General features: G+C 44.9%; 1 protein-coding gene across 1 annotated transcript; it reads left to right on the plus strand.

The window, feature by feature from the left end:
• The first annotated feature begins 1,495 nt into the window (after positions 1–1,495).
• Positions 1,496–23,078, plus strand: LOC129673650 (uncharacterized). Its single transcript, XM_055603553.1, has 7 exons — positions 1,496–1,701; positions 5,243–5,426; positions 6,488–9,688; positions 14,679–14,840; positions 16,688–16,860; positions 20,003–20,120; positions 22,373–23,078. Exons 1-7 carry the CDS (start codon positions 1,496–1,498, stop codon positions 22,559–22,561), a joined length of 4,233 nt encoding a protein of 1,410 aa, XP_055459528.1. The 3' UTR covers positions 22,562–23,078.
• The last annotated feature ends 4,736 nt before the right edge of the window (positions 23,079–27,814 follow it).

Here is a 27,814-nt window from a genome sequence, read left to right on the forward strand (position 1 = left end):
ATTCTGTAGGTTGTAGGTAGGATGGCCATTACATAACATCAGTTCTTCCAACCCAGGGACATGAGAGTCTTTCCATCTTTAGGTGTATTCTTCAATTTATTCTCCTCCTCTTCTTCCTCCTTCTCTCTCTCTCTCTCTCTCTCTCTCTCTCTCTCTGTGTGTGTGAGAGAGAGAGAGAGAGAAAGAGAGACTCATTGGTGCAAATTACATTCCGTGAAAACACAAAGCTCTTTCAAATAAGCCTCTCAGGGTTCTGAGCTCCTGCTGGAAGCCCAAGGAACAATAAACACTTAAAGTTTCCAGAAGCTTTGCCATTTCATTTACAGGATCAAAGAAGCACACCGTTAATCTTCTCGAGGCCCCATGCATGTCTGAACATGCCTCTGGCTCTATGGTCTTTCTGAAGTCCTAAGGTTTTACACGTACAAAACCAGGTATCTGGGCTGGAGAGATGGCTCAGTGGTTAAGAGCACTAGCAGCTCTTTCAGGGGACCTGGGTTTAGTTCCTAGCACCCACATTCCAGCCCACACCTCTTTGTACCTCAAGTTCCAGAGGATCCAACACTCTGACACATACATAAATTCAGACAAACAAACAAACAAAATCAGGTAAGCAAGACAGTTTACAACTAGCAATCAACACCAGAAGGTGACCTTAGAGGCATTTTCTTCCTATTAGTCTCTATTTTTGATGTATAGTTTTTCTCAAGAAAATATTTTCCATATAAACTTTGGAATCACTTCAACAGGGACTAGTAAATCTTCTTATTTGCTTAGCCAGCACCTCACTCAAATGTAATTAAACTGCTGTGTTCTTTCTGTCTCTTTATCTATTCAGTTTTTCTGTCCCTTCTATAAAATTAAACTATTTAGAGTCTTGCCTTTCATCTTAAATTTATTTTCTGTTTAGTTGTATGTAATGAGATTTTTTTTTCTATATTCATTTTTGATTTTTTGTTTCTGCTTTGTTTGTTTGTTTGTTTGTTTGAGACAGGGTTTTACACAGTGGCCAGGCTGGCCTTCAGCTCATAGCACTTCTCTCTCAGCCTCCCAAGTCCTAGGGTTAACAGTGTGTGACATCACTCTCAGCTTCATTTCTGAGTTTTGTTAACAGAATTTATACATACTTTTAACTAAATTTCTAATTTGTGATTCTTCCGTCCTCGAAAGCCCAAGAACCTTAGCCATGCCTTCCCCATTCTTCCCGAGGTATAGGCCATTTAATGAACCAATCAGGTATAATGTTACAGGCAGTTTTACACAAACAAGGATGGGTGTATGCGGCAGGCAGTAACCAGATCTTAAGTGCCAGTAATTAACCTTAGACCAACCTCCAACATTAGTATAAACCTTATGTAGTCCGTTAATATTTTATAGATTTTTTTTCATTTGTAAATGTAAAACTAGTTGAACATTGAATCAAGAGAAATACTTTCATATGTCAACAAGCCCGAGCTACCATGGTGTCATAATTTCTGTTCACAGATTCACGAATATGGAGTCTTTCCTCTGGGATGACTTTGGTCCTACGATACAGAACAGGGCCATGGAACAAATCATTACACCGATGATCGTCCAGCTCTGTCATCTGCTCATCTCTGTGGAGATGAAAGAAGTACAGAGTAAAGCGCTCGCCTCCTTGCAGAAGGTGGCAGGACAGTTGGCCAGTGCCAGTGAGGAGTTTGTGCATGTTGCCAGCAGGTAATGTTTCTGTGGAACTTCAGCCTGTTACCCTGACAGATTGTCAGACGATGGAAAGTAGCAGTAGAATGGACTATAGTTTTTAACCCTTTAGGGCCTGGTGGACGTAGCTCAGTTGATAGAGTACTTGCTAGCATACAAGATGCTCTGGGTTTCATCTCCAGCATAAACTGGATATGGCTGTCTATACCTATAACCCCAGGACTCAGGAGGTGGCGTGTGGAGGGTCCGAAATTTAAGGTTTTCCTTGGCTACTGTCTTTGTCTCTGTTTTATTGTTGTGGAGAGACACCGTGGCCAAGGCAAGTCTTACAAAGGAGAGCATTTAATTGTGCGCTTGTTTACAGTTTCAGAGGTTCAGTCCATTATCATCATGGCGGGGAGCATGACAGCATGCAGACAGAGGTGGTGCTGAAGAGGGCGCTGAGAGTTCTACATCCTGATCCATACACAGAGAGACTGGGCTTGGAATGGGGTTTTTGAAACCTCAAAGCTCACCCCCAGTGACACACTTCCTCCAACAAGGCCACACCTCCCAATCCTTCTAATCCTTTCAAATATTGCCACTCCCTACTTACTAAGCTTTCAAATATAAAAGCCGATGGGGACCATTCTTATTCAAACCACCACAGCCACATAGCCAATTTGAATCCAGAATGAGCTACATGAGACCCTGTCTAAAAAAAAAAGCTTTCTTATTTAAAAAGACATATGAAAAATAAATTAGTATAACAATTGATGTAGATGGGTTCAGTTTGCTTCTAGCCAATAGCATGTTGGGGAGGAAAATGTTGATTTGGCTTAACAAGTTAGAGTTTATCATCAAGGGAGGAAAAGCAGAAACCATGGGGTGACACTGCTCATTGTTTTGCTCCCTTGGCTTGCTCAGCTTTACTTCTGAGATGGCGTAGGCCCATCTGCCCATAAGTGGCACCCACACAGTAGGATGGGCCCAACTGTATCCCTTACCAACAAAGGAACTTTCCCATAGACGTGACTACAGGCCAATCCGATGAAGACAGCTCCTCATCCAGGTGTGTCAATTTTGCAACCAAGCTCAGCCATCACAGCTATGGAGCTGGGCAGAGTCTGAACATCATGTGATGCTAGTTAGGTAAAAAGATAAAGTGTAGAGAAAAATAATGTAAAATATTTGTATAAGGGCTGAAGAAAGGGCCTGGCAGTTAAGAGCATTTGCTGCTCAGTCATGGACCCAGAACCCATGTAATCACATTCGCATGTGCGTGTGTGTGTGTGCGCGCACACACACACACACACACACACACACACAATGACCTATGTAGGAATTTGGTAACAGAGTGCTTTTGTACCAATTTAAAACTTTTTTTTTTGTCGATTCTGAATGTCTGACAATGCACTTTATAATCACAAAAAGTACAGTAAGTCTTGAGCAAAGCTAAATGTTGTTTGTGTTCACTGCAGTATAAATGCCTTTGCTGTATTGCCTGTTCCGGGCAAGATAAATTATTTATACAGAGAATTATCAGTGCTCATGACCGTGGGAAATGGTCCAACCCTTCTTATCCCAGCAGAGCTGTAATAATTCACATTTGGACTCGAGTTTGGCTCCACCAACTTTTGCCGCAGTTCTCAGCCATGGCCAAATGGAGGCAATCAGCACACCCCACTAAGTGTTGGGCTGGCAAGCTCCTGCCTTCTGATGCTGGGCGAGCTCTCAGGGGGCAGGAACCTGCTACATCAGCTGCTGCCCATCAGTGTATGCCTGTAAGAAGAGGCCAGCGCAAGGATATGACTCCTCTTGCGCTGAAATATATATTAGGATGAACCTTTAGGAAACATGGCTGAGCAGAGGAAAGAAAAAAAAAATTATCCACAGACCTGCAGCCTAGAGACGGCTACTCTGAGTAGTCTACATTCATCCCAGCTAGTTTTCTCTCTCTCTAATTTTCTCTCCCCACCACTCCACTTTCCCCTCTTAAAGAACAGTATCTCTGCAGAGGGCTGGAAAGATGGCTCAGCAGCAGAGAGTGAGTTCCCCTTGCAGAGGACCAATTTTGCTTCCTAGCACCCAGGTCAGGTGGTTCACCACCACCTATGACTGTAGTTCCGGGGAACCAATACCTTAGCTTCCACAGGCACCTGCACTCACTGTATAGATACACACACATCCATAAAACAAATCTTTAAGTAATGTTTCCAAGATGAATGGATGAAGAAAATATGACACATATATATGGAGACAGTAAAATTACATTTTATTCACCCATAAAGAAATTATAACAGCCAGGTATGGTGATGCACCTCTTTAATCCCAGCACTCAGGGAGGAAAACACAGGTGGATTGCTGTGAGTTTGAGGCCACTCTGGTCTACAAAGCGAGTCCAGGACAGCTAAGGCTACACAAAGAAGCCTTGTCTAAAATAGAAAAGAAAAAAAAAAAGAAAGAAAAAAGAAAAGAAAAAGAATTAATCGTTATGTAAAGACTCAGAAAGACAAACATCATGTTTACTCTCATATACAAACTTAGGCCTAAAAATGTGCGTGCTTACGTGTATGAGGTGAAACTAGAAAGGAAAGCGTGAGAGGGAGGAGGAGAGAAAAAAGTTAATGAAATACATATACAGATATATGTACATATCTACACACATATACATACATCTATGACATGAAGGCAGAATGGGGGACTGTTGGGAGTGGCCACAAGAACAGGAAGGAGGAGGGAGTGTGCTGGAGAGCCGTGAGAGATGAACTATAATGACACCGACGTATGGGGATGCCTTGATGAAACCATTACTTTGTACTCTAGCTCAAATTAATTTAAGATGTTAAAAAAAACCTGTGTGAGCGTTCCTGTGTCTAGCCAGGAGTCAGTTAAAACTGTCTGAAAACTGTCTCAGTTTAAAAACAGTATCCTTCTCACATGGCCACTTGGTGGCTCTGGCTTCTGAAACCCAAGTACTTTGGTGACACGGTGAAAACAGTGTCTATATTTCTCTATATAATGTAACTGAATAGTAGCCACCTGAACTCTGCATAAACTTTCTGGAAAGTAATTCTTTTTAATTTTTTTCTTAAAACTTTCGAGACAGAGTGTCACTATGTAGTTTTGGCTGGCCTGGAATTTTCAGAGACCTATCTACCCCTGCCTTCCCAATGCTGGGATGAAAGGCATGTGGCCACCATGCTTGGCCTGAAAATAACCTTTTAAAACATATAGAGAAATAATCTTACAGAATTTGCTGTGTTTTCCTTTATTTTAATGGGCAGGGCAATTTCTGAGCCCCTGTCAGAGTTGCAACAGCGTGAAGTTTGTAAAGTCTGAGAAATACACTGAGGCGACAGCTCTTACTCACAAACTAAGACACGTGAAGAAGGTGGAGAAGAAAGGGGATGTTTTTTTAACTCAACATTGAGTCTTGGGCAGAAGTCTCCGGCCCCATCCCCACAGTGGTCAGTCTTCCCTTTAACAGCCACCTGGTGGTCTGTCCCTGCTGTGTATCCTCGTTTCCCCGTGGCTCTTTGGTTTTAGTATCACTTAATCCGTGCATTGTGTCTCCCAGGCTGGCAGGAGAATGCGAGGAGGAGTGGCTCAGGGAGGAAATGAAGCCAGTGGCGGAGTCTCTGCGGCTCTCCGGGAGGAGCATCATGCTGGTAACTCAGAAGCTCCACCTGCAGCCCGAGCAGCAGCGCCACTGGGAGGAGCTAGTGGCCGCCGCTCAGCAGATCCTGGTGGACACCACCAAGGTGAGGCGCCCTCAGAGCTGGCTGCCTGGAGAACAGGCATGGGTATGCAGTTCCCACAGCAACTCCTGACTGTCCTTTCCACACACGCACAGAGTTCATTACCAATCTAATCAGGGCTAAACTGGAAGCTCTAATAGGAATTGGTTTAACCCCTCAGTTTCCAAACGCTTTCAGTTTTTTATCCCGACCCACATTCCTTGTTAACATACAACTTAAGTATATTTTGGGTATTTTGTTTATTTTTATTTTATGTGTGTTTTTATGTGTTTGCCTGAATGTGTCTGGGCCAGAGGGGACCAGAAGGGGGAGTAGAACCCTCTAGAACTGGAGTTACAGGCAGTTGTGAGTCCCCTCGTGGATGCTGAAAATCGAACCCAGGTCCTCTGGTAGAGTAGCCAGTGCTCTCAACTGATCATCTATAGCTCCAGCCCCAGAGCATAACTTTTAGATTTGGATATTGTTCTTGGTTCAAACGTATACCCATGAACTATGTTGTTGCTGTTCGTCGTATAACTTCTGTAGTGTGGTTTATAGACAGGTATTTTCATAGGCCTTTTAGACAGTTGTTACAATGGGGTCGGAGAGAGTAGAGCCAAAATCAGAGGGCCTTGGACACCTGCTGGTGGGAAATGAAAGGGAGACAAAGGCTTTTTGACTTGAGTACCAGCCCCAGGGTTCCAGAGTCGATGGAGCTGCCTAGGAGAGGCAGAGTCAGGCTAGAAAAGCTGCCTCTGAGAAGCTTCCACAACAGGCTACCCTCCAGCCCATCATACTTATCCATCCTTGAACAGTCCAGGTTAGGCCCCACACTAAATATGGAGTTAAGGCAGAGATATGAATTCAGACCTCTGTTTTACAAGGAAATGCACACACCGCAAACCTCCAAGACTGGAGTGTGGATTCTGAGATCCAGCCCCCTATTTAGTCATTAGTCACCTCTTAGTCCTCTATGTGGTTACATTCCGGTTAACTGGAAATCTAAGGTCCCCTAGGCTTAAGCTACATGGCTCCAGAAACATTCCAGTCATCTTCAAGTCTCTTTCCTGGAATGGCCCCATCAGGTCCTGCTCCTTGATGACGCTGCAATGGTGAGAAAGACCGTGCCAGAGGCCAGTTGGTGTCTGACGTGCCTGGACGCCCTGGAGATGGCGGAGGATGCCACCTCGTCGCGGGCCTCACTCGCTGACCTGGCAGCTGGGCTGCTGCGACTGGGCGGCCTGACCTCGCGCTGGGCCCGGGACGAGCGCCTGGGGCGAGCCCGCCACCGGCTCGGGAGCTGCGTCCCCGCGCTGCTCGCGGCCACCCGCGGCCACCTCCGGCACCCGGGCGATCCGCAGCTGAGGGCCTCGCGGCGCCGCGTTTTCGCCCTGACCAGGCAGAGCCTCGGCGACCTCCTGGATGTGCTGCAGCCCGGAGTCCCAGGGCCCAGCGCCCGCTCTCAGAATGGCGCGTTGGCTCGTTGTCTGTGGAAGCTGCGACAGGTCCTGGAAGAGCCCGGGCCCAGCCGCCTGCGCGGTGGTGGGCTGCTGGACGCACCCCTGGCCGCCGTGGTGTGGCACTGCCTGCGCCTAGCCGCCCGCTCCTCGCCGCGGGAGCGGGTGCACCTGGTGTCCCGCTGCCGCCAGCTGTTGCAGCTCCGACCCGGGGTGCGCCCGCCTCCCCGGAGCAGCTCAGGGATGGAAGGAGAAGCTCTGCGGGCCACGGCGCACGCGCTCTTCCGGGAAGTCCACGCTGGGTTACTGCGCCAGATTCTGCACACGTTCACAGACACCCAAGGTCCTCTCGAGCAGTTGGTCCAGGCCGGCTTGATGACTTCAGCCATTAGGTCCAGGTGTGACAGTGAAGCCTTGGCCAAGACTCTCCAGCTTCTTCTTGATGCTTTCCACGACCAAGCCAAGCAGATGATCCGAGTGGCGCACTTGGTTTGGCTCTGCTGCCCACAAAGGCAAGCAGGCAAAGACCTGGAGGCTGCCGTGGCAGGTCTTTGGAGGCTAATGGTCGAAGCAAATGAACTCTTTTCACCAAGTCCCCAAACATACGGCCTGGACTGGAGCCCTGCCACCCTGCGGGCCTTGCTTGAGGCCTGGGCCAGGGAATCCGAACACCTCTTGGCATGCTTTGATGTCGTTCTCAATATTCCTGAATTCCTGAGTCTGTCCATCCGGGAAATGACTGAACACTTGGATTTGTACACAAGGGCTCTGAGGAGCGGCTCGCCCAGAGAGCTTTCCAGATCTGTGGCGTTCCTACGCGGAAGAGCCACTCACATAGTGCAGGTGATGAGCAGATACGTGGGTCAAGACCCAGATCCTATTTTCCGGAACGGGATGAGAGTCGTGGTTCGGCAGCTGGCGCAGTCTTCCTTGGTCCTGGGTGCAGCCGCTGAAGGCAGCAGAGGTGCGGACAGCGCTCTGGACACAGACGCCTTTTTAACCATGGCAAAACATCTCATCCATTCAGCCCAGCAAGTCCACGAGGGGCTGGTTGGCACCAACCACCCAGACATCCTCAGCCCGCTCCGGGTCCAAGTCCAAAGGTTTGACGTTGCCAAGGGATGGTCTTATTTCATTCTCCCCAGTCCCCAGCACCCCACAGCTCCTGAAGTGAAATCCCAGCAGGTACTTGGGTTAGAGGGACGTGGCCCAAACACCTCTTTCCTACCAGCAGAACAACTTTCCTACACAGTGGTCCCTGACACCTGCCTCCCGGGGTGGGGATCTCCACTCTTTGCCATCAGCAAAGTCATCAGTACTGTGGAGAACAGGGATCACCAGGCAGTGACCTCCTCAGGCACCCACACATCAGAGCAGGATTCTACTGTCCAAGAGCCCCAGGCTGGGGGTCCCCTGGGACCAGGGAGGATGACAAGAGTACAAGAATCCTCAACACTGGCACCTTCCATTATCGACCTAGCCGGGGAGGAAGTCCATGCCACAGATGCTAGAAGTGACAGGCTTCTGGGAGTGGCTTTCCAGCAATCCGGGAGGGCCAAGGAAGCCAGGCAGGGATTGGTAGCCAGGGCTGGTGACTGGTACCCTCTGTGTCGACAACTGTTTTGCCATAGCCTAATGGCCGAATTACCAGGGAGCATGGCAACATTTGGGGAGCTTCAGCAGGATTTGGCCCTGATGGTTCAAACAGCAGCCAAAAGCAGCCCTGTGAATTTCCACGAGAAGAGCCCAGACCCAACAGGGTACCCGGGAGTGCTTTTAGATCTACAAAACAGATTGAAAAAGGCTGAGATCCATGCTAAACAGCTGTTGGATCAAGTTGTGTCCTCTGGAGGTCTCCAAGCCCCCATGGTGAGGAAAGAGAACATTGACAATGGGTGTCTTCTATGGGCAGTAGCTGTCCAGGACCTGATGCAGTGTATGGAGAGACTCAGCAGGAGACAAGGCCTGTTCCTGCTGCCCCTGCGACAGGCAGTGAAGAGCCAGCAAAGGCTGCAGGAAGGGTTAGATCAGGCAGTAGATGTTTCTCAAAGGTTACAAGAGGCCGCTGGGCTGTCTATTGTTCTGTGTGGGGATGAGCAGGTAAAGGGTGAAGTCTCCTTTCTGTGTCGGGAAGTTCACGTACTCACAGAAGCCTTGCTGGACGTGGCACACATCTTGGTCTCCTCCCCCAAGCCATGTCCCAGCCTCTCTACCCGTTTTGAACTTCTCTGCTTAGAACTCAGCCTTCGAGCCAAGGCCCTGACTGATCACCTGAGCAGCATCAACGCAGCCTATGAGCATACATTCCAAGATGCTGTGGGCAAGAGCTCCCAGACCGGGATGGAGAGCATGCTGTCTGCCATCCAAGCTGTGCAGGATACCGTAGCAGGGGCTCAAGAGTCTGGACCCTTCCAGGAAGACCTTCTTGTATCTCTAGAGAGCATTCTCATGCTCACTAAGGAGGTGGCCAAGAGGGTCCCTGTGCTCCAAGAGGAGCAGGGGTTGCATATGCTGGACTGCCTTCGGTGTGAATGGGCAGCTAAGGTCCACCATGCAGTGACTCAGCTCCAGGCCTTGGAAGGTGGTCACATGGAGGCCTGGAGACCCCTTGTCCAATGCTTGAAACCCAGAGAGGAGCCAGCAAAGGCCCTAGAAGAGAATCCTGTCCAGCTCCAGCCCCACTGTAAAGATGGTCCAGCAGAAACCACTTCTGGGAGCAGTGTGGATTCTCAGGGTGCTGTTCCCGCAGGCACCCCAGAAAACTCAATGGAAACCTGTGATGATGAGCCAGTTACCACCACCAAGATCACCACAGCAGACATCACTATGGTAGGCTACTTGGCATCTTCCATCTAGCTCCACCTAGACCTGTTTTCTAGTAACTAAAGACCCTAGCACATTCCAGGGACTTGATACCCACATGTGTGATTCACACAGGGCAAACAGCACAAGCAGTCTATGAAAGCGTAAGCTTGGGGACCAGGCACCCTGGTCTACGACTCCCTTTGCCATGCCCTTACCAAAAATCACAAAAAAGTCTCAGCATCACTCCAGAATTCTAGTACTTAAAGGGGCAATGAATGCACCCATGGGTAGCTGACCTTAGCTACTTTGTGGGTTTCCCCCCCACTCTTTGTCCCCCAGTTTCACCCCCTATCATTAGATAGGAGAGAACGAAAGACAGCGGGGAGAGAAAGAGAAAGATGGAGATCTCTGAATCTAATTTCTTCCTTTTTGCTTCTTCTTTGAGAATGACTATTGCCAAACTGCAAATGACCAACAATGATCAAATGCTGTTGGGGCCCTAGCATGTATATGCCCTCTGAAAAGTTCCCAGAATTCCAAACATCGCACACTCGCAGAAACTATCTGCAGCTGGCAAAACCACACCTCTGCTAGAGCTCAAGGCAAATCACAGTCAGTTTTTCACAGACAGGCTGAAGCAGCTCCATATTCCACACCTGGCATCAAAACAAAAACATATTCTTATGTCTTTGTTTTTTTTTTAAGAAACCAAAATTCCAGAATTCTCACTACATCCATGTAAAAATATTTCCTGTCCTTTAACATCTAATCTGTGCTTCTGATTTTCATTGGCTTTTGTGGAGTTTGTCCTTATCACTTACTTAAACTGAACTTTGCTGGCAGGATTCAGTACTCAGGCTGCTTATCCACTTTGACCTATGCAAAGCTCACCTCCCTTCTCAAGTGACAAGAACACAACAAAAGTTACTGTAGTGGGGGAGAAAGGGATTTCTAAGGAAGAACCAAGAGCTGTTGAATATCTCCCCTACACACCTGTGTCCTTCTAGGGCAAGACAAGACACCTAGTCATTAAGGATCTGAATGTATTTCTGCTGACCGTACTAGAGTCATGGGAAATAGTAGAGCTTAGCAGGGCTATAGTAGTTTCCATGCAGACACACTTCATCCAGTGTTTACTGCTCTAGAGGAGGTGGAACTTGGGAGAGTGGAGCCTAAAACTGAGGCGAACCAAAGTCACACGTAATAGCCAACAATTCATAACTGAGAATAAAGAATGGTCACATGAAGCCGGGTGGTGGTGACATATGCCTTTAATCCCAGCACTCAGGAGGCAGAGATAGGCAGATCTTTGTGAGTTCAAGGCCAGCCTGGTCTACAGAGTGAGTTCCAGAACAGCCAGACCTATTACACAGAGAAACCATATCTTGAAAACAAAAAACAAAAAAACAAAACAAAACAAAAATAAAGGTCACATGAGTAAAGTTCTCATGAGCAAAACATGTGTACAATCATAAGGACAAGCTGCATAAAGCAAAAACATGTTTTTCCACACAGGCATATAAACAAATAACAATAGCCAGTTGTAATGAATAATTTGAAGTAAACTTACTCTTATCCTCTGAGAGGCAAGAAACATTCCAAGAACGATTCTGTGTTTTGAAAGAAACTGAGGTCGCAAGACTCTTGTCTTGTTTTCTTGGAGTTTTCTCATAAGCACTCAGAATTATCTGTGCATGACTCCATTCTTGGACCATGCTCCAACAATTCAGGATTTGATAGATGAGTTGCCATATCTATCCCCATCACGACCTATGGATGGCCATGCAGTCTTCCAAAACTCTATAGAGCTTTTCCAAGATAAAGTTGATCACATCACATCATATTTTTACCCCTGCCCTTATTATCTTTTCTTTTTTTTCCTCATCAAAATGTCACTTCCACCAAAGGGGACCCTGTGACCAAAATAACAGGGAGAATAAGATATACCATTCCTTTAGCCTCTAGGCTTGCCTGCTCAACTCTCAGTCTTATAAATTCAAATAGCTTGCAGGCTCCTCCTCCTCCTCTTCTGTGGTTCTCCATAGGGTTTTCAGCACACACTTAATGCCACCCACTCCCTGACTTTCTGTTTCTGTCAATGCACCAAAAGCATCTCCCATAGCTGCAAGGCAGGGTGGCAGGGCAGGCCGATGTTGGCCACTCAGGTCAGAAGGCTCTGAGAACAACACACTCCTCACTCCTGTCCATAAAAAGGACTCCAGCAGGAAGTATTTCACTCCGGTTCTGAAGCCTCTAACACACAATCCTAGGCCTGCGTTGAAAAGCTTGGAGTCAATAGATCAGGATGCTGAGGATCTCTGATAAGTATTTAAAAGGCCATTTCGTAGTTTCTTCACCATATTTGGTGGGGTTTCTATTGCTGTGATAAAACACCATGGCTGACTTGGAAAAGAAAGTGTTTATTTGGCCTTATGGTTTCAGAGGGTTAGGGTCCATGGTGGTGGAATAAAGACACACCGGCAAGAACCTCAGAGAGTTCACTTCTTGGTCTGCAAGTAGGCAGCAGAGAGCATTCTGGAAATGGTGGGAGGTGTTTGAAACCTCAAAAGTGACACATTAGTGACACATGTTGCCCTTCCCCAAAAGTTCTAGCAACTGGGGACCAACTATTTTCAAACGCATGAGCTCATGGAGGCCATTCTCATTCACACCTCCACGCTCAGTCTTAGCTCCAGACCATCATGTCCCTACTCTGTGGCCTTTACTCTCTGCTGTTGACTTCTTGGTCAGCAGCTCTCAATCATATCCTTTTTTTCACCTATCCTGCCTCCCGAACTCCTGACAGGCTGGCTAGTGGGCCTCTCTAGAAAAGGCCTCTGCCCACTATTCTCAGCACACAGGACATCCTCACCTAAAGCCAGGCCACTGATGCAGCAGATGACAAGACACGTTTTCAGAAGGTGAGGTCAAGACAGAAACACCAAGAAAGCCAGGTAATTTATCAGTATTCACTAGCTTAGGGTCCTAGCACACTCCATGGGGCTATTACAGAACACCACAGATGTGCTTTATAAAGAAAGGAAAGTTACTTGGCTCACAGTTCTAGAGTTGCTAATTCCAAGATGGAGGGGCCATATCTGGTGAAGTGAGGCAAAGAGATAACCAGGGATATTCTCAACCCTCTGTTATTGGAGTCACTTCCAAGAGCAGGGCAATTTGTCTTGATTCAGAAAGGGCAGAAGAGAGCTCCATTAAAGATCCACTGGAAAACCACACGGCCTCCTGTCACGTCCAACCTACTCTTAAGATAGATGTCAGAGCTGCTGTTTCCTTAGAAGGAAGTAAAACTCAAGTTTCAAGAAAAAACAAATCACAGTTATTTGAAGCAAAACTGTAAAGGCCTTTGGTATAGAATCAATGTGAGCATGTTGAAGTTGAAATATTCAAAGATTCCTGAATTTCCTTTTTTAAAAATGAACTATCTTTTATTTACTCTTGGACAATTTTACACATTTAAACAATGTATCTTGCTCACATGCATTCCTAGCCATTACCTCCTCTCTGCCCCTCAGTTCCCATCCCTCTCCCCCTCTGTGTCTTCCCTCCTCACTTCATCCTCTGCCTTTTCCTCCCCTGCTCACTGGGTAGTGCTGGCTGGTGTGGAACTCTATGTAGACCAGGTTGGCTCTGAACTCCCAGAGGTCTGCCTGTCTCAGCTCCCACGTGCTGGGTTTAAAGGTGTACAGCAGTATGTCCAGATCCCTATTTTTTTTTTTTAATTTTATGTGTACAAGTGTTTTGTCCATCTATATTGCTGTGCACCACATGCATGCAGCACCCTAGGGCCAGAAAGCGTCATCAGATACACTGAACTGAAACTACAGATAGAGGTGGGCTACCAGTGGGTTGCTAGGATTTGAACCTGGAAAGATTTGAAGCTTCCTCTGGAACAATAGCCATTGCTCTTAACTGCTGAGCCATCTCTCCAGCTCCTTCTTCCAAACAAAATAAAAACAAGACAAACAAACAAACAAAAAACCCTGCATCTAATCAGTGCTGCCCCCTGGAATGTTGACTGTTCCACTTGGCTTGATCCTGTACAGGCAATCATGCTGCAGTGAGTTGGTGAGCGCAGTGGTCATGCTATGTCCAGAGACAGCCTTCCACAGCATTTCTCCCATTCTCTAGCTCTTCCTCAAAGTTCCCTAAGCCTTGGGTTGGGGGTGTTACTACAAATAGTCTCATTTAGGGCTGAACACTTATTGTCACTTTATTCTCAGCGCCGTGACCAGTTATGTGCCTCTGCAGGAGTCTCTGCTGGTAAGTGCAGAGAGCAGCTTCTTTGGCTATGGTTGAAGGCAACACAGATTTGTTTTCTTTCTGGGCTGTCAACACTCTAACATGTCTCTGTGCTCTTCAAGAGCCTACACGTTCTTCCTTCTTCCTTCTAAAGCCTGGACATTCATAGAAAGGAAATATACTATTTTGACTATATTGAGATTCAAGGATGCCATATTTCTGCAAATTCTGGATGGATGGAGCACAGACTCACAGGGAATACTGGGTCTCTCCACTGTTTCCCTACACATTTGGAAAAGATGGCTAAGGGCTGTGAGGACTCAGGAAGTCTGATTCCCTGTGCCTTTCTTTAAAAATGATTTCAAAGCAATTAAGGGGTGAGGGGAAGGCTTGGTTGATAGAGTGCTTATTTAACAAGCATGAGGGCTTAAAGTCTATTCCCAGATTAAAAACCTGCATCCACAGATGTGTTACATACTCGGAGTCTCAGCACAGGGGAAGGGAAACGGCAAATTCCTGTTTGGGTAGCAGAGCTGGATCAGAGAACTCCGGCCCCAAGTCGGGTCCTATCTCCAAAAACAAAATAGGCAGCTCTTGAGGAACACTGGTCTCCACATGTGTGTGAACACACACACACACACACACACACACACACACACACAAGGGGGGTGCAATTAACATCCTCACTGCAGTTGAGAGGCCCAAGTGTCAGGGACTTCGTCGTTCTAAACCTCTATCCGGTGTCTTCTTTCAGCACCAGAGTGGCAGCCCCTCTCTGCCTCCTGCTCAGATGGACCAGCCTGGCCAGGAGGATGGCAGTGCAGACAGTGAGAACAGAATCGCCCAGATCACACATGAGATGGCCAACGAGGTGTTCCTGATGGCTCAGAGCTTGAGGAAGAGAGGGCAAGCCCTGGTACTTGGTCTTCAGCAGGTTACGGTGGTGGGTGATTGGGCAGCACTTGGAAAAATGATGCCTTGACATCCCTAGACAGTCCTGGAAGGAAAGATCACCTTGAAGATCCGTTCAGTATCCCATCTTTGTAAATTTATCTCCCCCCTCTATTCCCCTCCTCTTTTTAGCTTGGCTACTATAATTTTATTAATTATACCAGGGAATAGAATTTTGCCAAACCTGTAATGTAGTAAAATCAAGAAGTCATTCATTCCCAGAACAGTGAGTGAGTCAAGAATGTTATTTATACCTTTTTAGGTTATTTACATGTTTTTATTTTGGGGACACTGCCTCAATATGTAACACTGTCAGGCCTTTACCTCCGGAGCCTTTTACCTTAGTCCCAGTGTTGGGATTACAGGTCCATGTCTGACACATCTTACTATCTTTTTCTTTTCTTTTCTTTTTTTTCTTTTTTTTTTTTTTTGGTTTTGGAGACAAGTTTTCTCTGTGTAGTCCTGGCTGTCCTGGAACTCACTCTGTAGGCCAGGCTGGCCTCGAACTCACAGAGATCCACCTGCCTCTGCCTCCTGAGTGCTGGGATTACAGGCGTGCACCACCACCACCTGCTCATCTTGTTGCTTTTTAAAATCCACAGAGAGAGCTGAGACCCCTTGAAAGCTAGCCCATCGTGGCTGGCTTCTGGGGGTTGACCTCCACTATGAGTTTATCCCCACACTCTGTGCTACTCTTGACTAAACAGAGGCAAATATTGTTTACTATCAACACACCAATATGGAATTTTTAAAAAAGGAATCCACTTATTTTGTGTATAGACCAAAAGAAAGACACAAAATGTGGGTGTGTCTACTGGGTACAGATGGCTCCAAAACCCAAGACTGAGACACAGGGGACATGTCTGACCGGGGGCGGAACAGAGGGTCTAAGGAAAGAACATCCCCTGGCAATATGACTACAAGGACAAACCCAGAGCCTCCATCACACCGAGACTCAGCCCCTTCATTCGTGGTCCTGCCTCCCAGCTCCCAAAGCCTAAACCAGCGATTCCCCCAAAGTCACCAAAGTAGATGTGGCTTTCCAGAATGTAATACCAAATCAGATATTCTGATTTAAACAGGACTCAGATGTCTGCAGTGGTGTGTGGCTAAGAGTCTAGGAATGCGCAGACTCTGCACTTCTTGTGGTCCTGCAGAGAAGTACATTTGAAAGGAAAATACAAGGCTCATTCTAATAGTGAGGTTTGCTTCCGGTTGGAAGCAGTTATGCAGTATTCTCCTGAGTTCCCCCAATCATACATCCTGCTCTTAATGCCAACCAGGCTTTTAAGATCTGAAGTATTGTGCTTTTGAGCAAAACAGAAAAAAGAGAGAAAATGTCTGGTTAGGACTGGGGTCATTTGATAGAGCACTTACCTAGTGTTTACAAGGTTCTGGGCCTGACCCAAGCACCACAGAACCCAAGTGTAGTGGTGTGTGCTTGTGATGCCAGCACTCAGGGGCTGAGATAGGAAAATCAGGACTCCACAGCCATCTTCAGCTACAACATACAACTACATTCTCAGCCAGCCTGAGATATATGAGCCTAGGAAGCTGGGTTGTCTGGCCTTCCACAGTCCCCACATAAGGAAGGAGATTGTTTCTTATCAGTTAGATTCTTTCTAACCCAAGAAGAAACCCTTAGAGTTGGCTCAGGAGATGGTGGCTTAAGCTGAAATGAGTACATTTCCAAGCAGAAGTAAGTTGAGCCAAAAAAGTGTGGGGTAAGCATTGGAATTTGTCCATGCCGTCTTAGGGGAAACCTGTGAAGGCAGTGTTTCCCTAATTCTAACCTTTTCATTTCTGATATAGACCAAAGATCAACTCATCGCCACTGCCAGGAAAATTGCAGCTTCTGGAAAAAACTTCACCAGGCTCATTTGCATCATTGCTAGGAACTGCATAGACCAGAGATGCACCCAGGAGCTTCTGTGTATGGTGGAACAGGTTCAAACCATGAGCAGCCAGCTCAGCATCATCTCCAGGTAGAAAGGAGATTACAGGAGAAAGGCTGAGTTTTCGTGAGACCCAGTGGGGATAGAGAGAAATCATTGGTAAATGTTTAATGATTTACCCTCCTGGGGTTTACACTGGCCCCTCCATTCAGAACACGGGCCCTCACCCCAGTGGTATTGTTATGCTCCCAACACTTCAGGGGTAGTTAGCCTTGACACCCTTTCTTAATAACCATGGATAAAATTTGTCAGTTAGCTCTCTGTTTTTATATTAACCATATCTAATGAAAAAGCCAACTATTTTTTTAGAACATCATGCACAGTGACACTTTGGATATGTAATGACAGCATAGCCAGCTTAGTTTGTGAAATTACACTCTGATATTTACACAAAGACAAAATCACCCGACATCACAGTTCTCAGGCAAATCTCTGTCACTAACTCCTGACTACATTAACAGCAGGGCTGGGGATATAGGCACATGCCTGCAATCTCCGCACTTGGAAGGTAGAGAAAGGAGGATCAGGAGTTCAAGGTCTGTTTTGGCTCTACAGTGAGTTCAAGCCTAGTTCAGGCTACTCAAGACCGTATCACAATAGACAAATACAGTGAGTGAAAACAACAACAACTACAAAACCCACCAGCAGGGAGTGTGTGCTAAGGTTAGTTCATTTATAAACTAGAGTGGCAGTGAACACCAATAATCCCAGCATTTAGGAGGTAGAGGTAGAAGTTCCTTGGCCACATAGTGAGTCTGAGGTCAGTTTGGGCTATACGAGACTCTGTCTCACAACACTACACCAAAAGAAAATTAAGCCACTTAATATGCCTCAATTCTGGAGTCAAGTAATTTTCATTAATCACTGACCTGTCCCACAGGTCAGTCGAATGAGACCCCTAAGAGAGGGGGTGAGAATGGGGTGGAACAAGAGCCGCAAAGAATGGAGACAAGACAGTATTCTGATCAAGTCTCGTTTAAGGATCTTTAGGTTACAGCTTATAAGGAGTAAGAATGAGCAATTCAGGGGGAGGAACTAGTTTCAGTAAAAATCGCAAAGCAGGACATTCTCCAGGAAATTCTCGAAGCGGGAGGAAAGTTCTCATGTAAGCAGGAGGCAAGTTCTCATTGCCATACCTGCCAAATCTAAACGGTTGAGCATACATCTAAAGAAGAAAGAACACCTGTGATCCAGGGGTGAAAAATCACCATGTTGTGCTAAGCACACTGTGCTTCATGGATTCCAAGCAGGCTAGAATCAAGCAGCCATTTTATGGCTCCACACAAATCACCTCCCCATAACAGCTTTTCTGTTGATATAAATTACACAACAGCATAATAGGATCATACAAGTTCTAGTTCAACCTGAGTCCATTAGATGTTGTAGTGGCACGCTGACTAACAATAAATTTCCAGTGGTAACAGTTTTACATATGGAAAGGCATGATTGTTAAAACTATTGTGAGTGAAAGGTCTCAGGTATGGTAGAGGACACCAAGACAGACACGGTTTTTGGAGGCTCTAAGAATTATTTAATGTCATGGACAGACAGGAAACAGAATGGCAGGGGCTCTGAAGAGAGGAACCAGAGCCCAAATGGAAGGAAGTGGGAGTCTCTGGTTACAGTTTCTAAAGGTGAGGGATGTCTTAGCATAATCCTACAGCCAGGCTGGCTCTTCGGCAGGGGCAGGGGAGGATGTGTGGTACCCACCCACTTTGGTATAAACCCACTTCCCTAGTGAGTGGACCTAGACCCTAGCACCCTGAAGTCTGTTAGCAAGGGACACACACAGATGCCAGGTTCTTATATTACATCCTCACGGGTGAAATATAAAATTAGCATTGCTCAAACCAGTGTGCAATTTTTTTTTTTACTTTATTGGTTTGTTTTCTTTTTATTTGGTGTATATACACAGGCACAAGCATGCCAGGAAACACATATGGCAGTCAGAGAACAACTTGTAAGATGGTTCCGTTGTTAACAGCACTGGATGCTCTTCCAGAGGATCCAGCTTTGATTCCCAGCACCCACATGATGGCCCACAACTGTAACTCCAGTCCCGGGTGATTGGCATGGTCTTCTGACAAACACCAGGCATATAGGTGGTATATGTATATACATGAAGGGAAAACACCCACACATATAAAAATAATAATAAAATGTGGCAACTGTTCTCCAGGAAATATCATTTCAGACACATGATCATCTCAAGATTAGCTGCCAATACCTGTCTATTTTAGACATAGACATAAAAGTAACCATCAAATTAGCTTTATAAATCAAAATGAGACACTAGAGGCATGGTGCCAAGCAGGGAGACTACACACACACACACACAACAAAAACAACTTACCTGTGTCACATGGCAGAAGGAGCTAGGGAGGAAGAGGCAAACACATTCACCGTGGTGGGAATGAACGGGTAAGTCCAAATGAGCAGGTTAAGCATGTGTGGGATTGATTATTTTGAAGGTGGAAGGTGTGTTTACAGGTTAAGCTGTTTGCTCTTTCTGGAAATCTGGGCGCCCTAGCAGTCAGCTCCAGGCAGTCCTGAGCACAATTCTGTCAGAATTTATTCTCCTTCATGGTTTTTTGTTTGTTTGTTTTTGAGATAGAGTTTCTCTGTGTAGCCTTGGCTGTCCTGAGCTCACTTTGTAGACCAGGCTGGCCTTGAACCCAGAGATCTGCCTCCTCTTTCTTTTGTGACCCCTTCTGCATCTGTTTTGTGACCCCTCTTCAGCAACATATTCTTCTTTGTGTTTGCTACAGATGAGTCACATTTTCTTGGTATTAAAATAATTTTTTTATTTAAAGGCTAAATTGAGCCCTTAGAATAGTCTTCCTCTGAAACGGGGCGATAACTCAGTTGGACAAGTGCCTGCCCCACACGAGCATGACGAGGACCTGAGACTGAGTCCCAGCACCCATCTGAGAGCTGGGTAGTGGCACATACTTCTAATCCCAGGGCTGAGGGGGTGGAGAGGGTGGAGACAGGGTTCTGCAGGGCTTCCTGCTCTGGCCAAACCTGTAAAATACAGGTTCCGTGAGAGACGCTGTCTCAGAACAAACAAACAAACAAATAAACAAAAAAACCCAGCAAATACTGCCGATTATTGGCGATTGCCTCCTAAGCTGAGATAAAGATTTCTTTCTTTCTTTCCGAATGGTCCCAGTGTAAAGGCCTCCCTGGAGAGAAGCAAGTCCTCTGAGGAGCTCCTTGTGGACAATGCACAGCGGCTACTCCAGGCTGTCTCCAAGACTGTGAGGGCTGCAGAAGCCGCCTGTCTTCGGGTGAGTGCCGCGGGGACCTGGCAAACGGCAGGCTCTCACAAGGATGCCCTCTCTTAATCTGTTCAACTCGACCCCTTCCATAAACTAGTCCCCTTCTTGCCTGTGTGTTTGTATTTGTATGGTTTCTATTAACATGGCTTTAATTTTATCACCTCCTTAGCTGTATGCAATCTGAGGATGAGCTACCATAGCATTCTGCACACCTTTTGCTATGTTTTCTTCTGTTTCTAGTGTTTCCCTTTGTGTTGTTAGCTGAATAAGGTTTGTTTTTTTGTTTTTGAGATAAGATCATAGATAGCCCATGATGGCTTTGAAGCCAGTATGTAGCTCAGTCTGAGCTTTTAACTGCAGACTTTGGCCTCAGCCTCCTTGAGTGCTGGGATTATAACTGCACACAGCCACAACTGTGTCTCCTTATTTTTACACTTTTCCCTCTTTTGTAGGATTCATCATTTACCTAAAGATATTAACCATAGGTATTTTTTACTTTCTTTTCTGATAACATAGCTCAGATCTGGTTTTTAGTTGATCTGAGTTTTTATTTGTCTTTTTTTTTTTTGTGGGTGGGGGAGGGTTTGTTTTTATGTCTCATAACTTTCCATTGGGAACTTGACATTACTCATAGGTTTGTAGGTCTGAGTTCTCTGGCACCTCGTGTGAGAGGTGAGACAGTCTTGCCAGGCACCGTCAGGGTGTCGGGCTTGCTGGCTTAACTTGTTTGGTGTACTGGCTTTTCCTCAGTGGCTGAAGGGTTTATCCAATAAAAAGATCTTAGCAGTGATTCATGCCTATGTGACAGGCGGTGCTCCCTTCCCCGAAGGCTGCATCTCAGATAGATGTTCTCAGTGCCCTATCCCAACCTGAGCCTTTCTCGGGAGCATCAGAAGTCTTAGAAGACTGTGGGTGCACATTAGTGTGTGTTACACTAATTTATCGACATTTGGACCTTAGCAATTTGCTAATTTTATTTTTCAATCCTGGTGGTCAAAGCCAGTGCCCTGAAGATGTTAGGCAGGACTTACTACTGAGCTATATTCATAGTTCTGTTAAAACTTTTTCCCAAACCTCTTATTCAATTACATAGCTGCCCTGTCTCCCTCCCATGCTGAGTTTCACGTAAACCAGTGATATTCCCATCTCTCCTCAGAGATGTCTGTTTTCTAATACATCTGAGGCTGGAGAACTTAAAACTCAGCTCTCCAATCAACTAAACATGATTTTGTGTATTGTCTGACTTCATCTCACAGGGGTAAAACCAACACTTTATGGCTTCCAGAATCTTTTTTTGTTTTGTTTTGTTTTGTTTTGTTTTTGAGATAGAACTCACAGAACTCCTTTCACCTCTGTCTCCCTGAGTGCTGGGATTACAGGTGTGTGCCACCATGCCTGGCTGCATTCCTAAGTCATAAATGACAGCTGCAAATAGACACTGTTTGCATGTCTAAAAAAATATTTCCCCTGGATGTTTAAATACTAGGTATAGTGAGAACTTTGGTTTCTTTAAGAAATACAAATATTGTAAGAATATGTTTTCGTTAATCCCAGGGATATGGGGCTTTTCAGACTGTCCACAGCAGCTAGGGATGATTTGCCTCATGCTCTAGCAGGGACATGACTTTGACGGCTGTAGAGTTTCTGTGAGTGTGTGGCATTTGAGATTCTGGGAACTCTTCAGAGGATATATAAATGCTAGAACCCCAAGGAGGGGGGTGTTGGTTGGTTGCTGTTGAGTCCGGCTTGTTAAGCAGTCATGTGCAACTAGACTAAATTGCACCCAGTTTTATCTGTTCTTTGTGTGCAAGATGCAAACAGATAAAGAATTTGGATGGGGAGGGAAAATTATTTTTTAATATGTGTGGGTGTTTTGGCCTGCATATTTACCTGTGCCCAAGTATGTATGCCTGGTGCCCAAGTAGCCAGAAAAGGCTAGATTCTCTGGAACAGGAGTTAGAGGTGTTTGTAAGCTGCCATAAGGGTGCTGGGTCCTCAGGAAGAACAGCCAGTGTTCTTAACGGTTAAGAGAGAATTTAGAAGAATCCATTATGTCTTCAGAACATTTCACTGGGATAAAGATAAAGCCCTTTGTTCTACTCTTCATCTCCTTTCAGGGTGGGAGGGTGTCTGTCCAGTTGTCTTCAAACACGGTAGTTTGACAGTATAAAATGAGAGCTGTGATCCCAGACAGGCAGCCTTACCACTCTAGGAAGAACCCAGAAGAGCTCGTGGCAGCGAGTGTCCTTTCATCCCTGCAGGGTTTAAGCTGGCCCTCCTCAGATCCAGAGGAGCTGGAGGTTGCTGCCTTTTGCACACAGTGGAAGAAGAAAGTGCTACAGCACCGACGTCAAGAAGCCTCGAACGAAGACTGTGATGAGCTGGGCTTACGAAAAGCGGGCACAAAGAACCCCCCAGAATTGGCGTCCCTGCTTCAAGAAGCAGTATAAAAGCTGAGGAATGTCCTCCAGGTCAGCCCATGTTAGCCAGTGCTTTGGACGCACCTGTAGCCTGGACTGAATCTGAGGTGTGTGTGCGTGTGCGTGTGTGTGTGTGTGTGTGTGTGTGTGTGTGTGTGGCCAGGGCACTGATGAAAACTGAGCAGGGAATGCGCCTGTCCATATGTGACAGAGGAGTTTTAAAAAGAGCAGCAGACAGAAGTGAGTGTGAATGTACTTTGAAGTGACTCATGCCCTTTTGTGTTTCTTGTTTGTCTCATCCATTCTTTCACTGTTGTGTTCATTTTTAAAGCACCTTATTAATTTATATGTCATATCGTCCATACATTTAAAGTATACCCTTTAATGCTCACAGATTTATGCAAGAGTCAGCACAGTTAGCTCTAGGATATTTCACTCATCCCCAAGAAAGTCTCTTTTGTGGTCTTCTCCTCCTACCCTAGCCTAGTTGCTGTTAATTACTTTCTGTATATTTTTTTATAGATTGGACAGTTCCTATAAATAGAATAATAAAGTGGTTTTGTGTGTTGTTTCTGTATGTGTTTGTGCACATGCACTGTGTGTGTGTCTGGCTTATGTTGCTTAGCATAACTTTTGAAAGTGCATTTATATTGGTACTTTACTTCTCTCTGCCTAATATTTCCATTGTATGGGCAAACCTCACTTTACATTTGGGTTCAGGAATTTGGGTTCTTCCCAATTTTGACTATTGTGAAAAATAAAACTACCATGAACTTCAGTGATTGAGCTTATTGGAATGATTTTGTGGATAATATTTCTGCATTATTCTTTTTTTTCTGTCAAATACATAATAATGTCACATATTTCAGTTCCTATACTGTCAATTTGTGCACTGATTCTCTCCTATATTATCATGGCTAGTGGTTCATTCATTTTATTATACTTCTCAAACAACCCTATTTTGGTTTCATAAATTTGCTAGCTGACTCGTGGCTGTTTAAGGCAGAAACAAGCACTGTTACTTTACTCTGGCCAAGAATTCTCCTGCTCAGCCTCAGTTGTGCACTCACTTCACCTACACATTAAGCTTCAACAGGACTTTCTGCTCTGGCCAGAGGAAGAGACAAATGAAGATTAAATAGTGACGATTAGATAGACTCATTTCCTAACACAAAAAGAATAAAGGTAGCAATGTGGCTCCCAAAATGATACAGGCTGTTGCCACTGCTCTTGGCTGCCCACCAGAATTACACAGAGATGGACAAGGAGAGCAAGCTGGAAGTGAGCTGGAAGCTCCCTGCTGGCTCCACTTCATAATGCCTGATGGTGGTCTGCATGCTGTGGAGGGAGAAAGCCATCAGCTAGCACTCCCGCCTGCAGATCTCTGTGTTTCAATAGTAATCACCTAGCAAGAGTTGCCTGCTGGCGCAATAGTGAAGTGAATGCTCAGGGAGTAACCAATTATTTCCTGACTGATTTGAGAACTAGTCCACAAGACAGAATATGTGCCTAGTATGGTCAAAACTTTGTGTGGGTTACATATCCTATAAGGAATCTACTACTGATGTTTGGCCAACAGGTAGTTAACCTGCCTTGCAAATATTTGTGTTTACATCCATAGCCAAGCACAGTTCTTAGACTTCTTCTGGTCAAAGAAGACTATTTTGGCAGTGGACAATGGTCGAAGGAGGAATAAAAAGCAGTGTAATGCTGCCTCCTTTTGAAGGAAGGCTCAGGAAGAGCCCCTTTTACAAACTGTATGTTCACAGGCTCCTCTTTCAATGCTGAATTAGAGGAAAACAGCATACCTCCAGATGCACAGTTAGGAATGCACAGGACAAAAGCACTACAGAAACCTGCAGCAGTGCCACTACTGAAAATGCCACTTAGAAAACTTATTAATAAATAAAAAAATGTGATTCTACCTTTTTACAAGTGATTTGTTAGTTCTTAACATTATAGTTGATCAGTTCAGCAAAGTATATCCTTGGTTGTACTCTTTGAACAAATTAACAAATTAACAAACTAACAAATTAGTTAGTCTAGTAAATTGGTATATATAAACCTTCCCAAGTGAAACAGGGTGAGGAGAATTTCTCCAAAAATTTTACATACAATTTGGAGGGACGAGATGATAATACTGGAAACTTCAAATCAAACACTTCATCCTAAGTAGGTACAACCTGGATTTCAGCCCAGATATATGGTGTTTGTGGATCTGAGAGCAAATAGATTGCCAAGTCTGGACACTTTGACCACTGTGGCAGAGCTTTTGGGTACAGGGGCCACCAGATACCCTGGTCTTATGCAAACCCTGGATCTATGCTAAGCCCCTTTCTGAGTGAGGTGGGGCAGCAAGCATAACATAAGCAAGGTGAAAATGTTTTAAATGTTGACAAGTTAATACACAAATGACTATTTCTTGACTGTCATTTTTATATGGAAATAGTATACTGTTTCTTGGGAAAAAAAAATTCTTCCCTCCACCTTCCCCTTAAGTGCCTGGAGGAGAAACTGTAAAATGAAGGTAAGTGACAAACCTCTTACCTGAAATGATTGTGTGACCACATTCTCCTACGTGCTGACTTAAACAGCATGTAAAGTGTGCAACCTCCAAGACCTGATGGCAAGAGAGGCCTAGGAAAAAAATTGTCATTGTTTAAAAATTCAGCCTCTGTATGTTTTTCTTTATAACAAATTATGAATCAAAACCCTTTGACCAGATACTAACAAAACGCAAATTTTATTATCCCTTCCAACCTTTATATCCTTATGAAGCTACTTAAGTCCACAGTGAAGGGCTGGGAAGTGTAGCTCAGACTTCGTTCCTGCCTGGCATGCTGAGGCTCTAGGTTCCATCTCCAGCACTGAAAGAAAACAAAAATTGTTTATATAAAATCAGCAGTGAGTCAGAAGTATGAGGACTGATCACATGAAAAGAGCTGCCATTTTTAATGTACTGCTAATATATATCCATTTTTTTCTCACACGTTTTACATTTACAACAGGAATAACTCACAAATAACCAGTGTGGTCACATGCCCACCTGAATCAGGTTCTAAGAATCAGTGGCTTTTACACTGAATAGATGTCCAGTCCACCCTCCAAGCTACTTCATCAGACGTACATGGCCCAGCAGCAAAGCAATGTATAAAATGGACAGGTCAGATCACTGTGACAAACTACAAATCAATATACCTCTACGGTAGAAAAGTTCTATGTTTCATACACACTGACATTTAAAAACCTGTTAACCTGGTGAGTTAACACTCTCTGAAACAAGTTATCAGGCAATTTTCCTCTTACGAGTTCAGTACACATCTAAAGCTTCATAAACTTGGCAAACCACACAAGTCATACCTGATTATTTTGGAACAATGCTGCATAATTTAATAATCCTAATAGGAATGCAGGGATTGTGTCTGTAGTGAACAGAGGGCAAATTTGTATTTATAAAAACAATTCCCTCCCCACCTCAAACCTCTGAACAAATAGGATTATTTATATCTCACAGATAAGAAACTAAACAGTGAGATCAAGTTTAGAAATCAATCCGAACAAGGATGTGAATTGTTATCTTTAAACTTCAACAGCTCTCTGTCCTTCCAGTCCCATAACTATTCAGTTTAAGGAAGAATTATCTACACAATGGTTCTTTCAATTAAAAAAAAAAATACAACTAACAGGAGCACTAAAGTCTCAAGTCCTAGGGAAAGTTAAAATAAAAAACCTAAGCACACATCACCGCATAATCCACCTTTCACTGCAGCCAAGTTCTGGGGTTTGAAAAACAAGGTGGGAAATATGGAGGTTTCATGGGGTCAATTACCTAAAAGTGTAAAACTGCTTCAACATTTGGTTTGTCTCCTGTGATTCTCCTGTCCTCTCCTACCCTGGGAGCCTTAGCCAAGCCTCCCCCATTCTGTCCTATCCCAATATAGGCTGTTTAATTAGCCAATCAGGTAGGTTTACACAAGGATAGGTGTACTTGAGGGCTAGTAACATGTGTTAGACCAACCTCCAACAAATTATGCTGTTAAACTTGAAACCAAGATAAAATTTGTTGCAAAATAGCCTTTAGGACTCTAGTTAATAAAATAAACACCCAAGAATGGGTAGTGGTTTGAATAAGACTGGCCTCTATAGGCTCATTTATTTGCTTAGTCATCACAGAGTGGCACTATAAGAGAAGAACTAGGATTAGGAAGTGTGGCCTTGGAGGAGGTAAGTCACTGGGGATAGGCTTTGAGGTTTCAAAAGCCCATGTCAAGCCCATTTTCTCTCCTGGCCTGTGGATCAGGGTGTCTCTCTCAGCTATTGCTACCAACCCAAGTGCTGCCGTGCTCCCACCACGGTTCCCAGCACGCTGATAATGGGCGAAATCTCTAAACTTGTGAGCAAGACCCCCAATTAAATCTTTTAAGAGTAGCCCCGGTCCTGGTGTCTCTTCACAATAAAACAGTGACTAAGACAACGAAATGAACAAATATTCCATCACTGGAATACCTTTTAAACCTCCCCTTTTTTGAGTTTCTCTGCACAGCCTTAGCTGTCCTTGACTTGCTCTGGAACTGACAGTGACCCCCGCTGCCTGTGCCTCCCCAAGTGCTGGGATTACTGGCAAGCACCACTGTGCCCCGTAAACCCTACTTTTATTCATCTAACTTCCTTTTCAGTAATTTAAAAAGAGAGCTTCCATTAAGAGTTTCCTATTTAATAGGTCAAATTATCTTTTTGTATATTTTGAAGTATTACTAATTCAACTATAAGGATAAATGCATGAGTGAACTAAAAAATTTGATAAATGTTTGATTCACTAAAATTTAGCTATTTTATTGTTTAAAAAATTCTGATAAAAGAGAATATTGTACTACTTTGGGGTATTTTTTATACGTTTTATCTATTTTATTGACTTTTCAATTAACAGTAAAGTTCATTTGGACAAGTCAGGAACATAGTTTCTACTGTGGCTTTAAACAGTATCTTTAACCCTACCCTGTTATCCAGACCCATATTAGGCAACAAATAGAAAGGAACACATTTGTTAAGTGTGAAACTGCTTCTGTGAGAGCTCGCTTCAACCAAGGACTGGTCTTGTTGCTTCCTCTCTCCTAACAAATCTTTTCAGTGATTTACTAAAGCCACCCAGCAAACACTGCCATACACCAGCAGTCCAAGAGACCATGTCAGGGTAACACTGTGAGTTTGAGTTACATCATAAAACATGTGCCATTACCCATACACTGCAATGAACACACAGCAATGCATTCATTACTTTTCGTA

This window comes from Psammomys obesus, unplaced genomic scaffold (genome assembly GCF_907164565.1).
Source record: "Psammomys obesus unplaced genomic scaffold, mPsaObe1.curated_primary_1811, whole genome shotgun sequence".
In the NCBI taxonomy this organism is placed as follows: domain Eukaryota; kingdom Metazoa; phylum Chordata; class Mammalia; order Rodentia; family Muridae; genus Psammomys; species Psammomys obesus.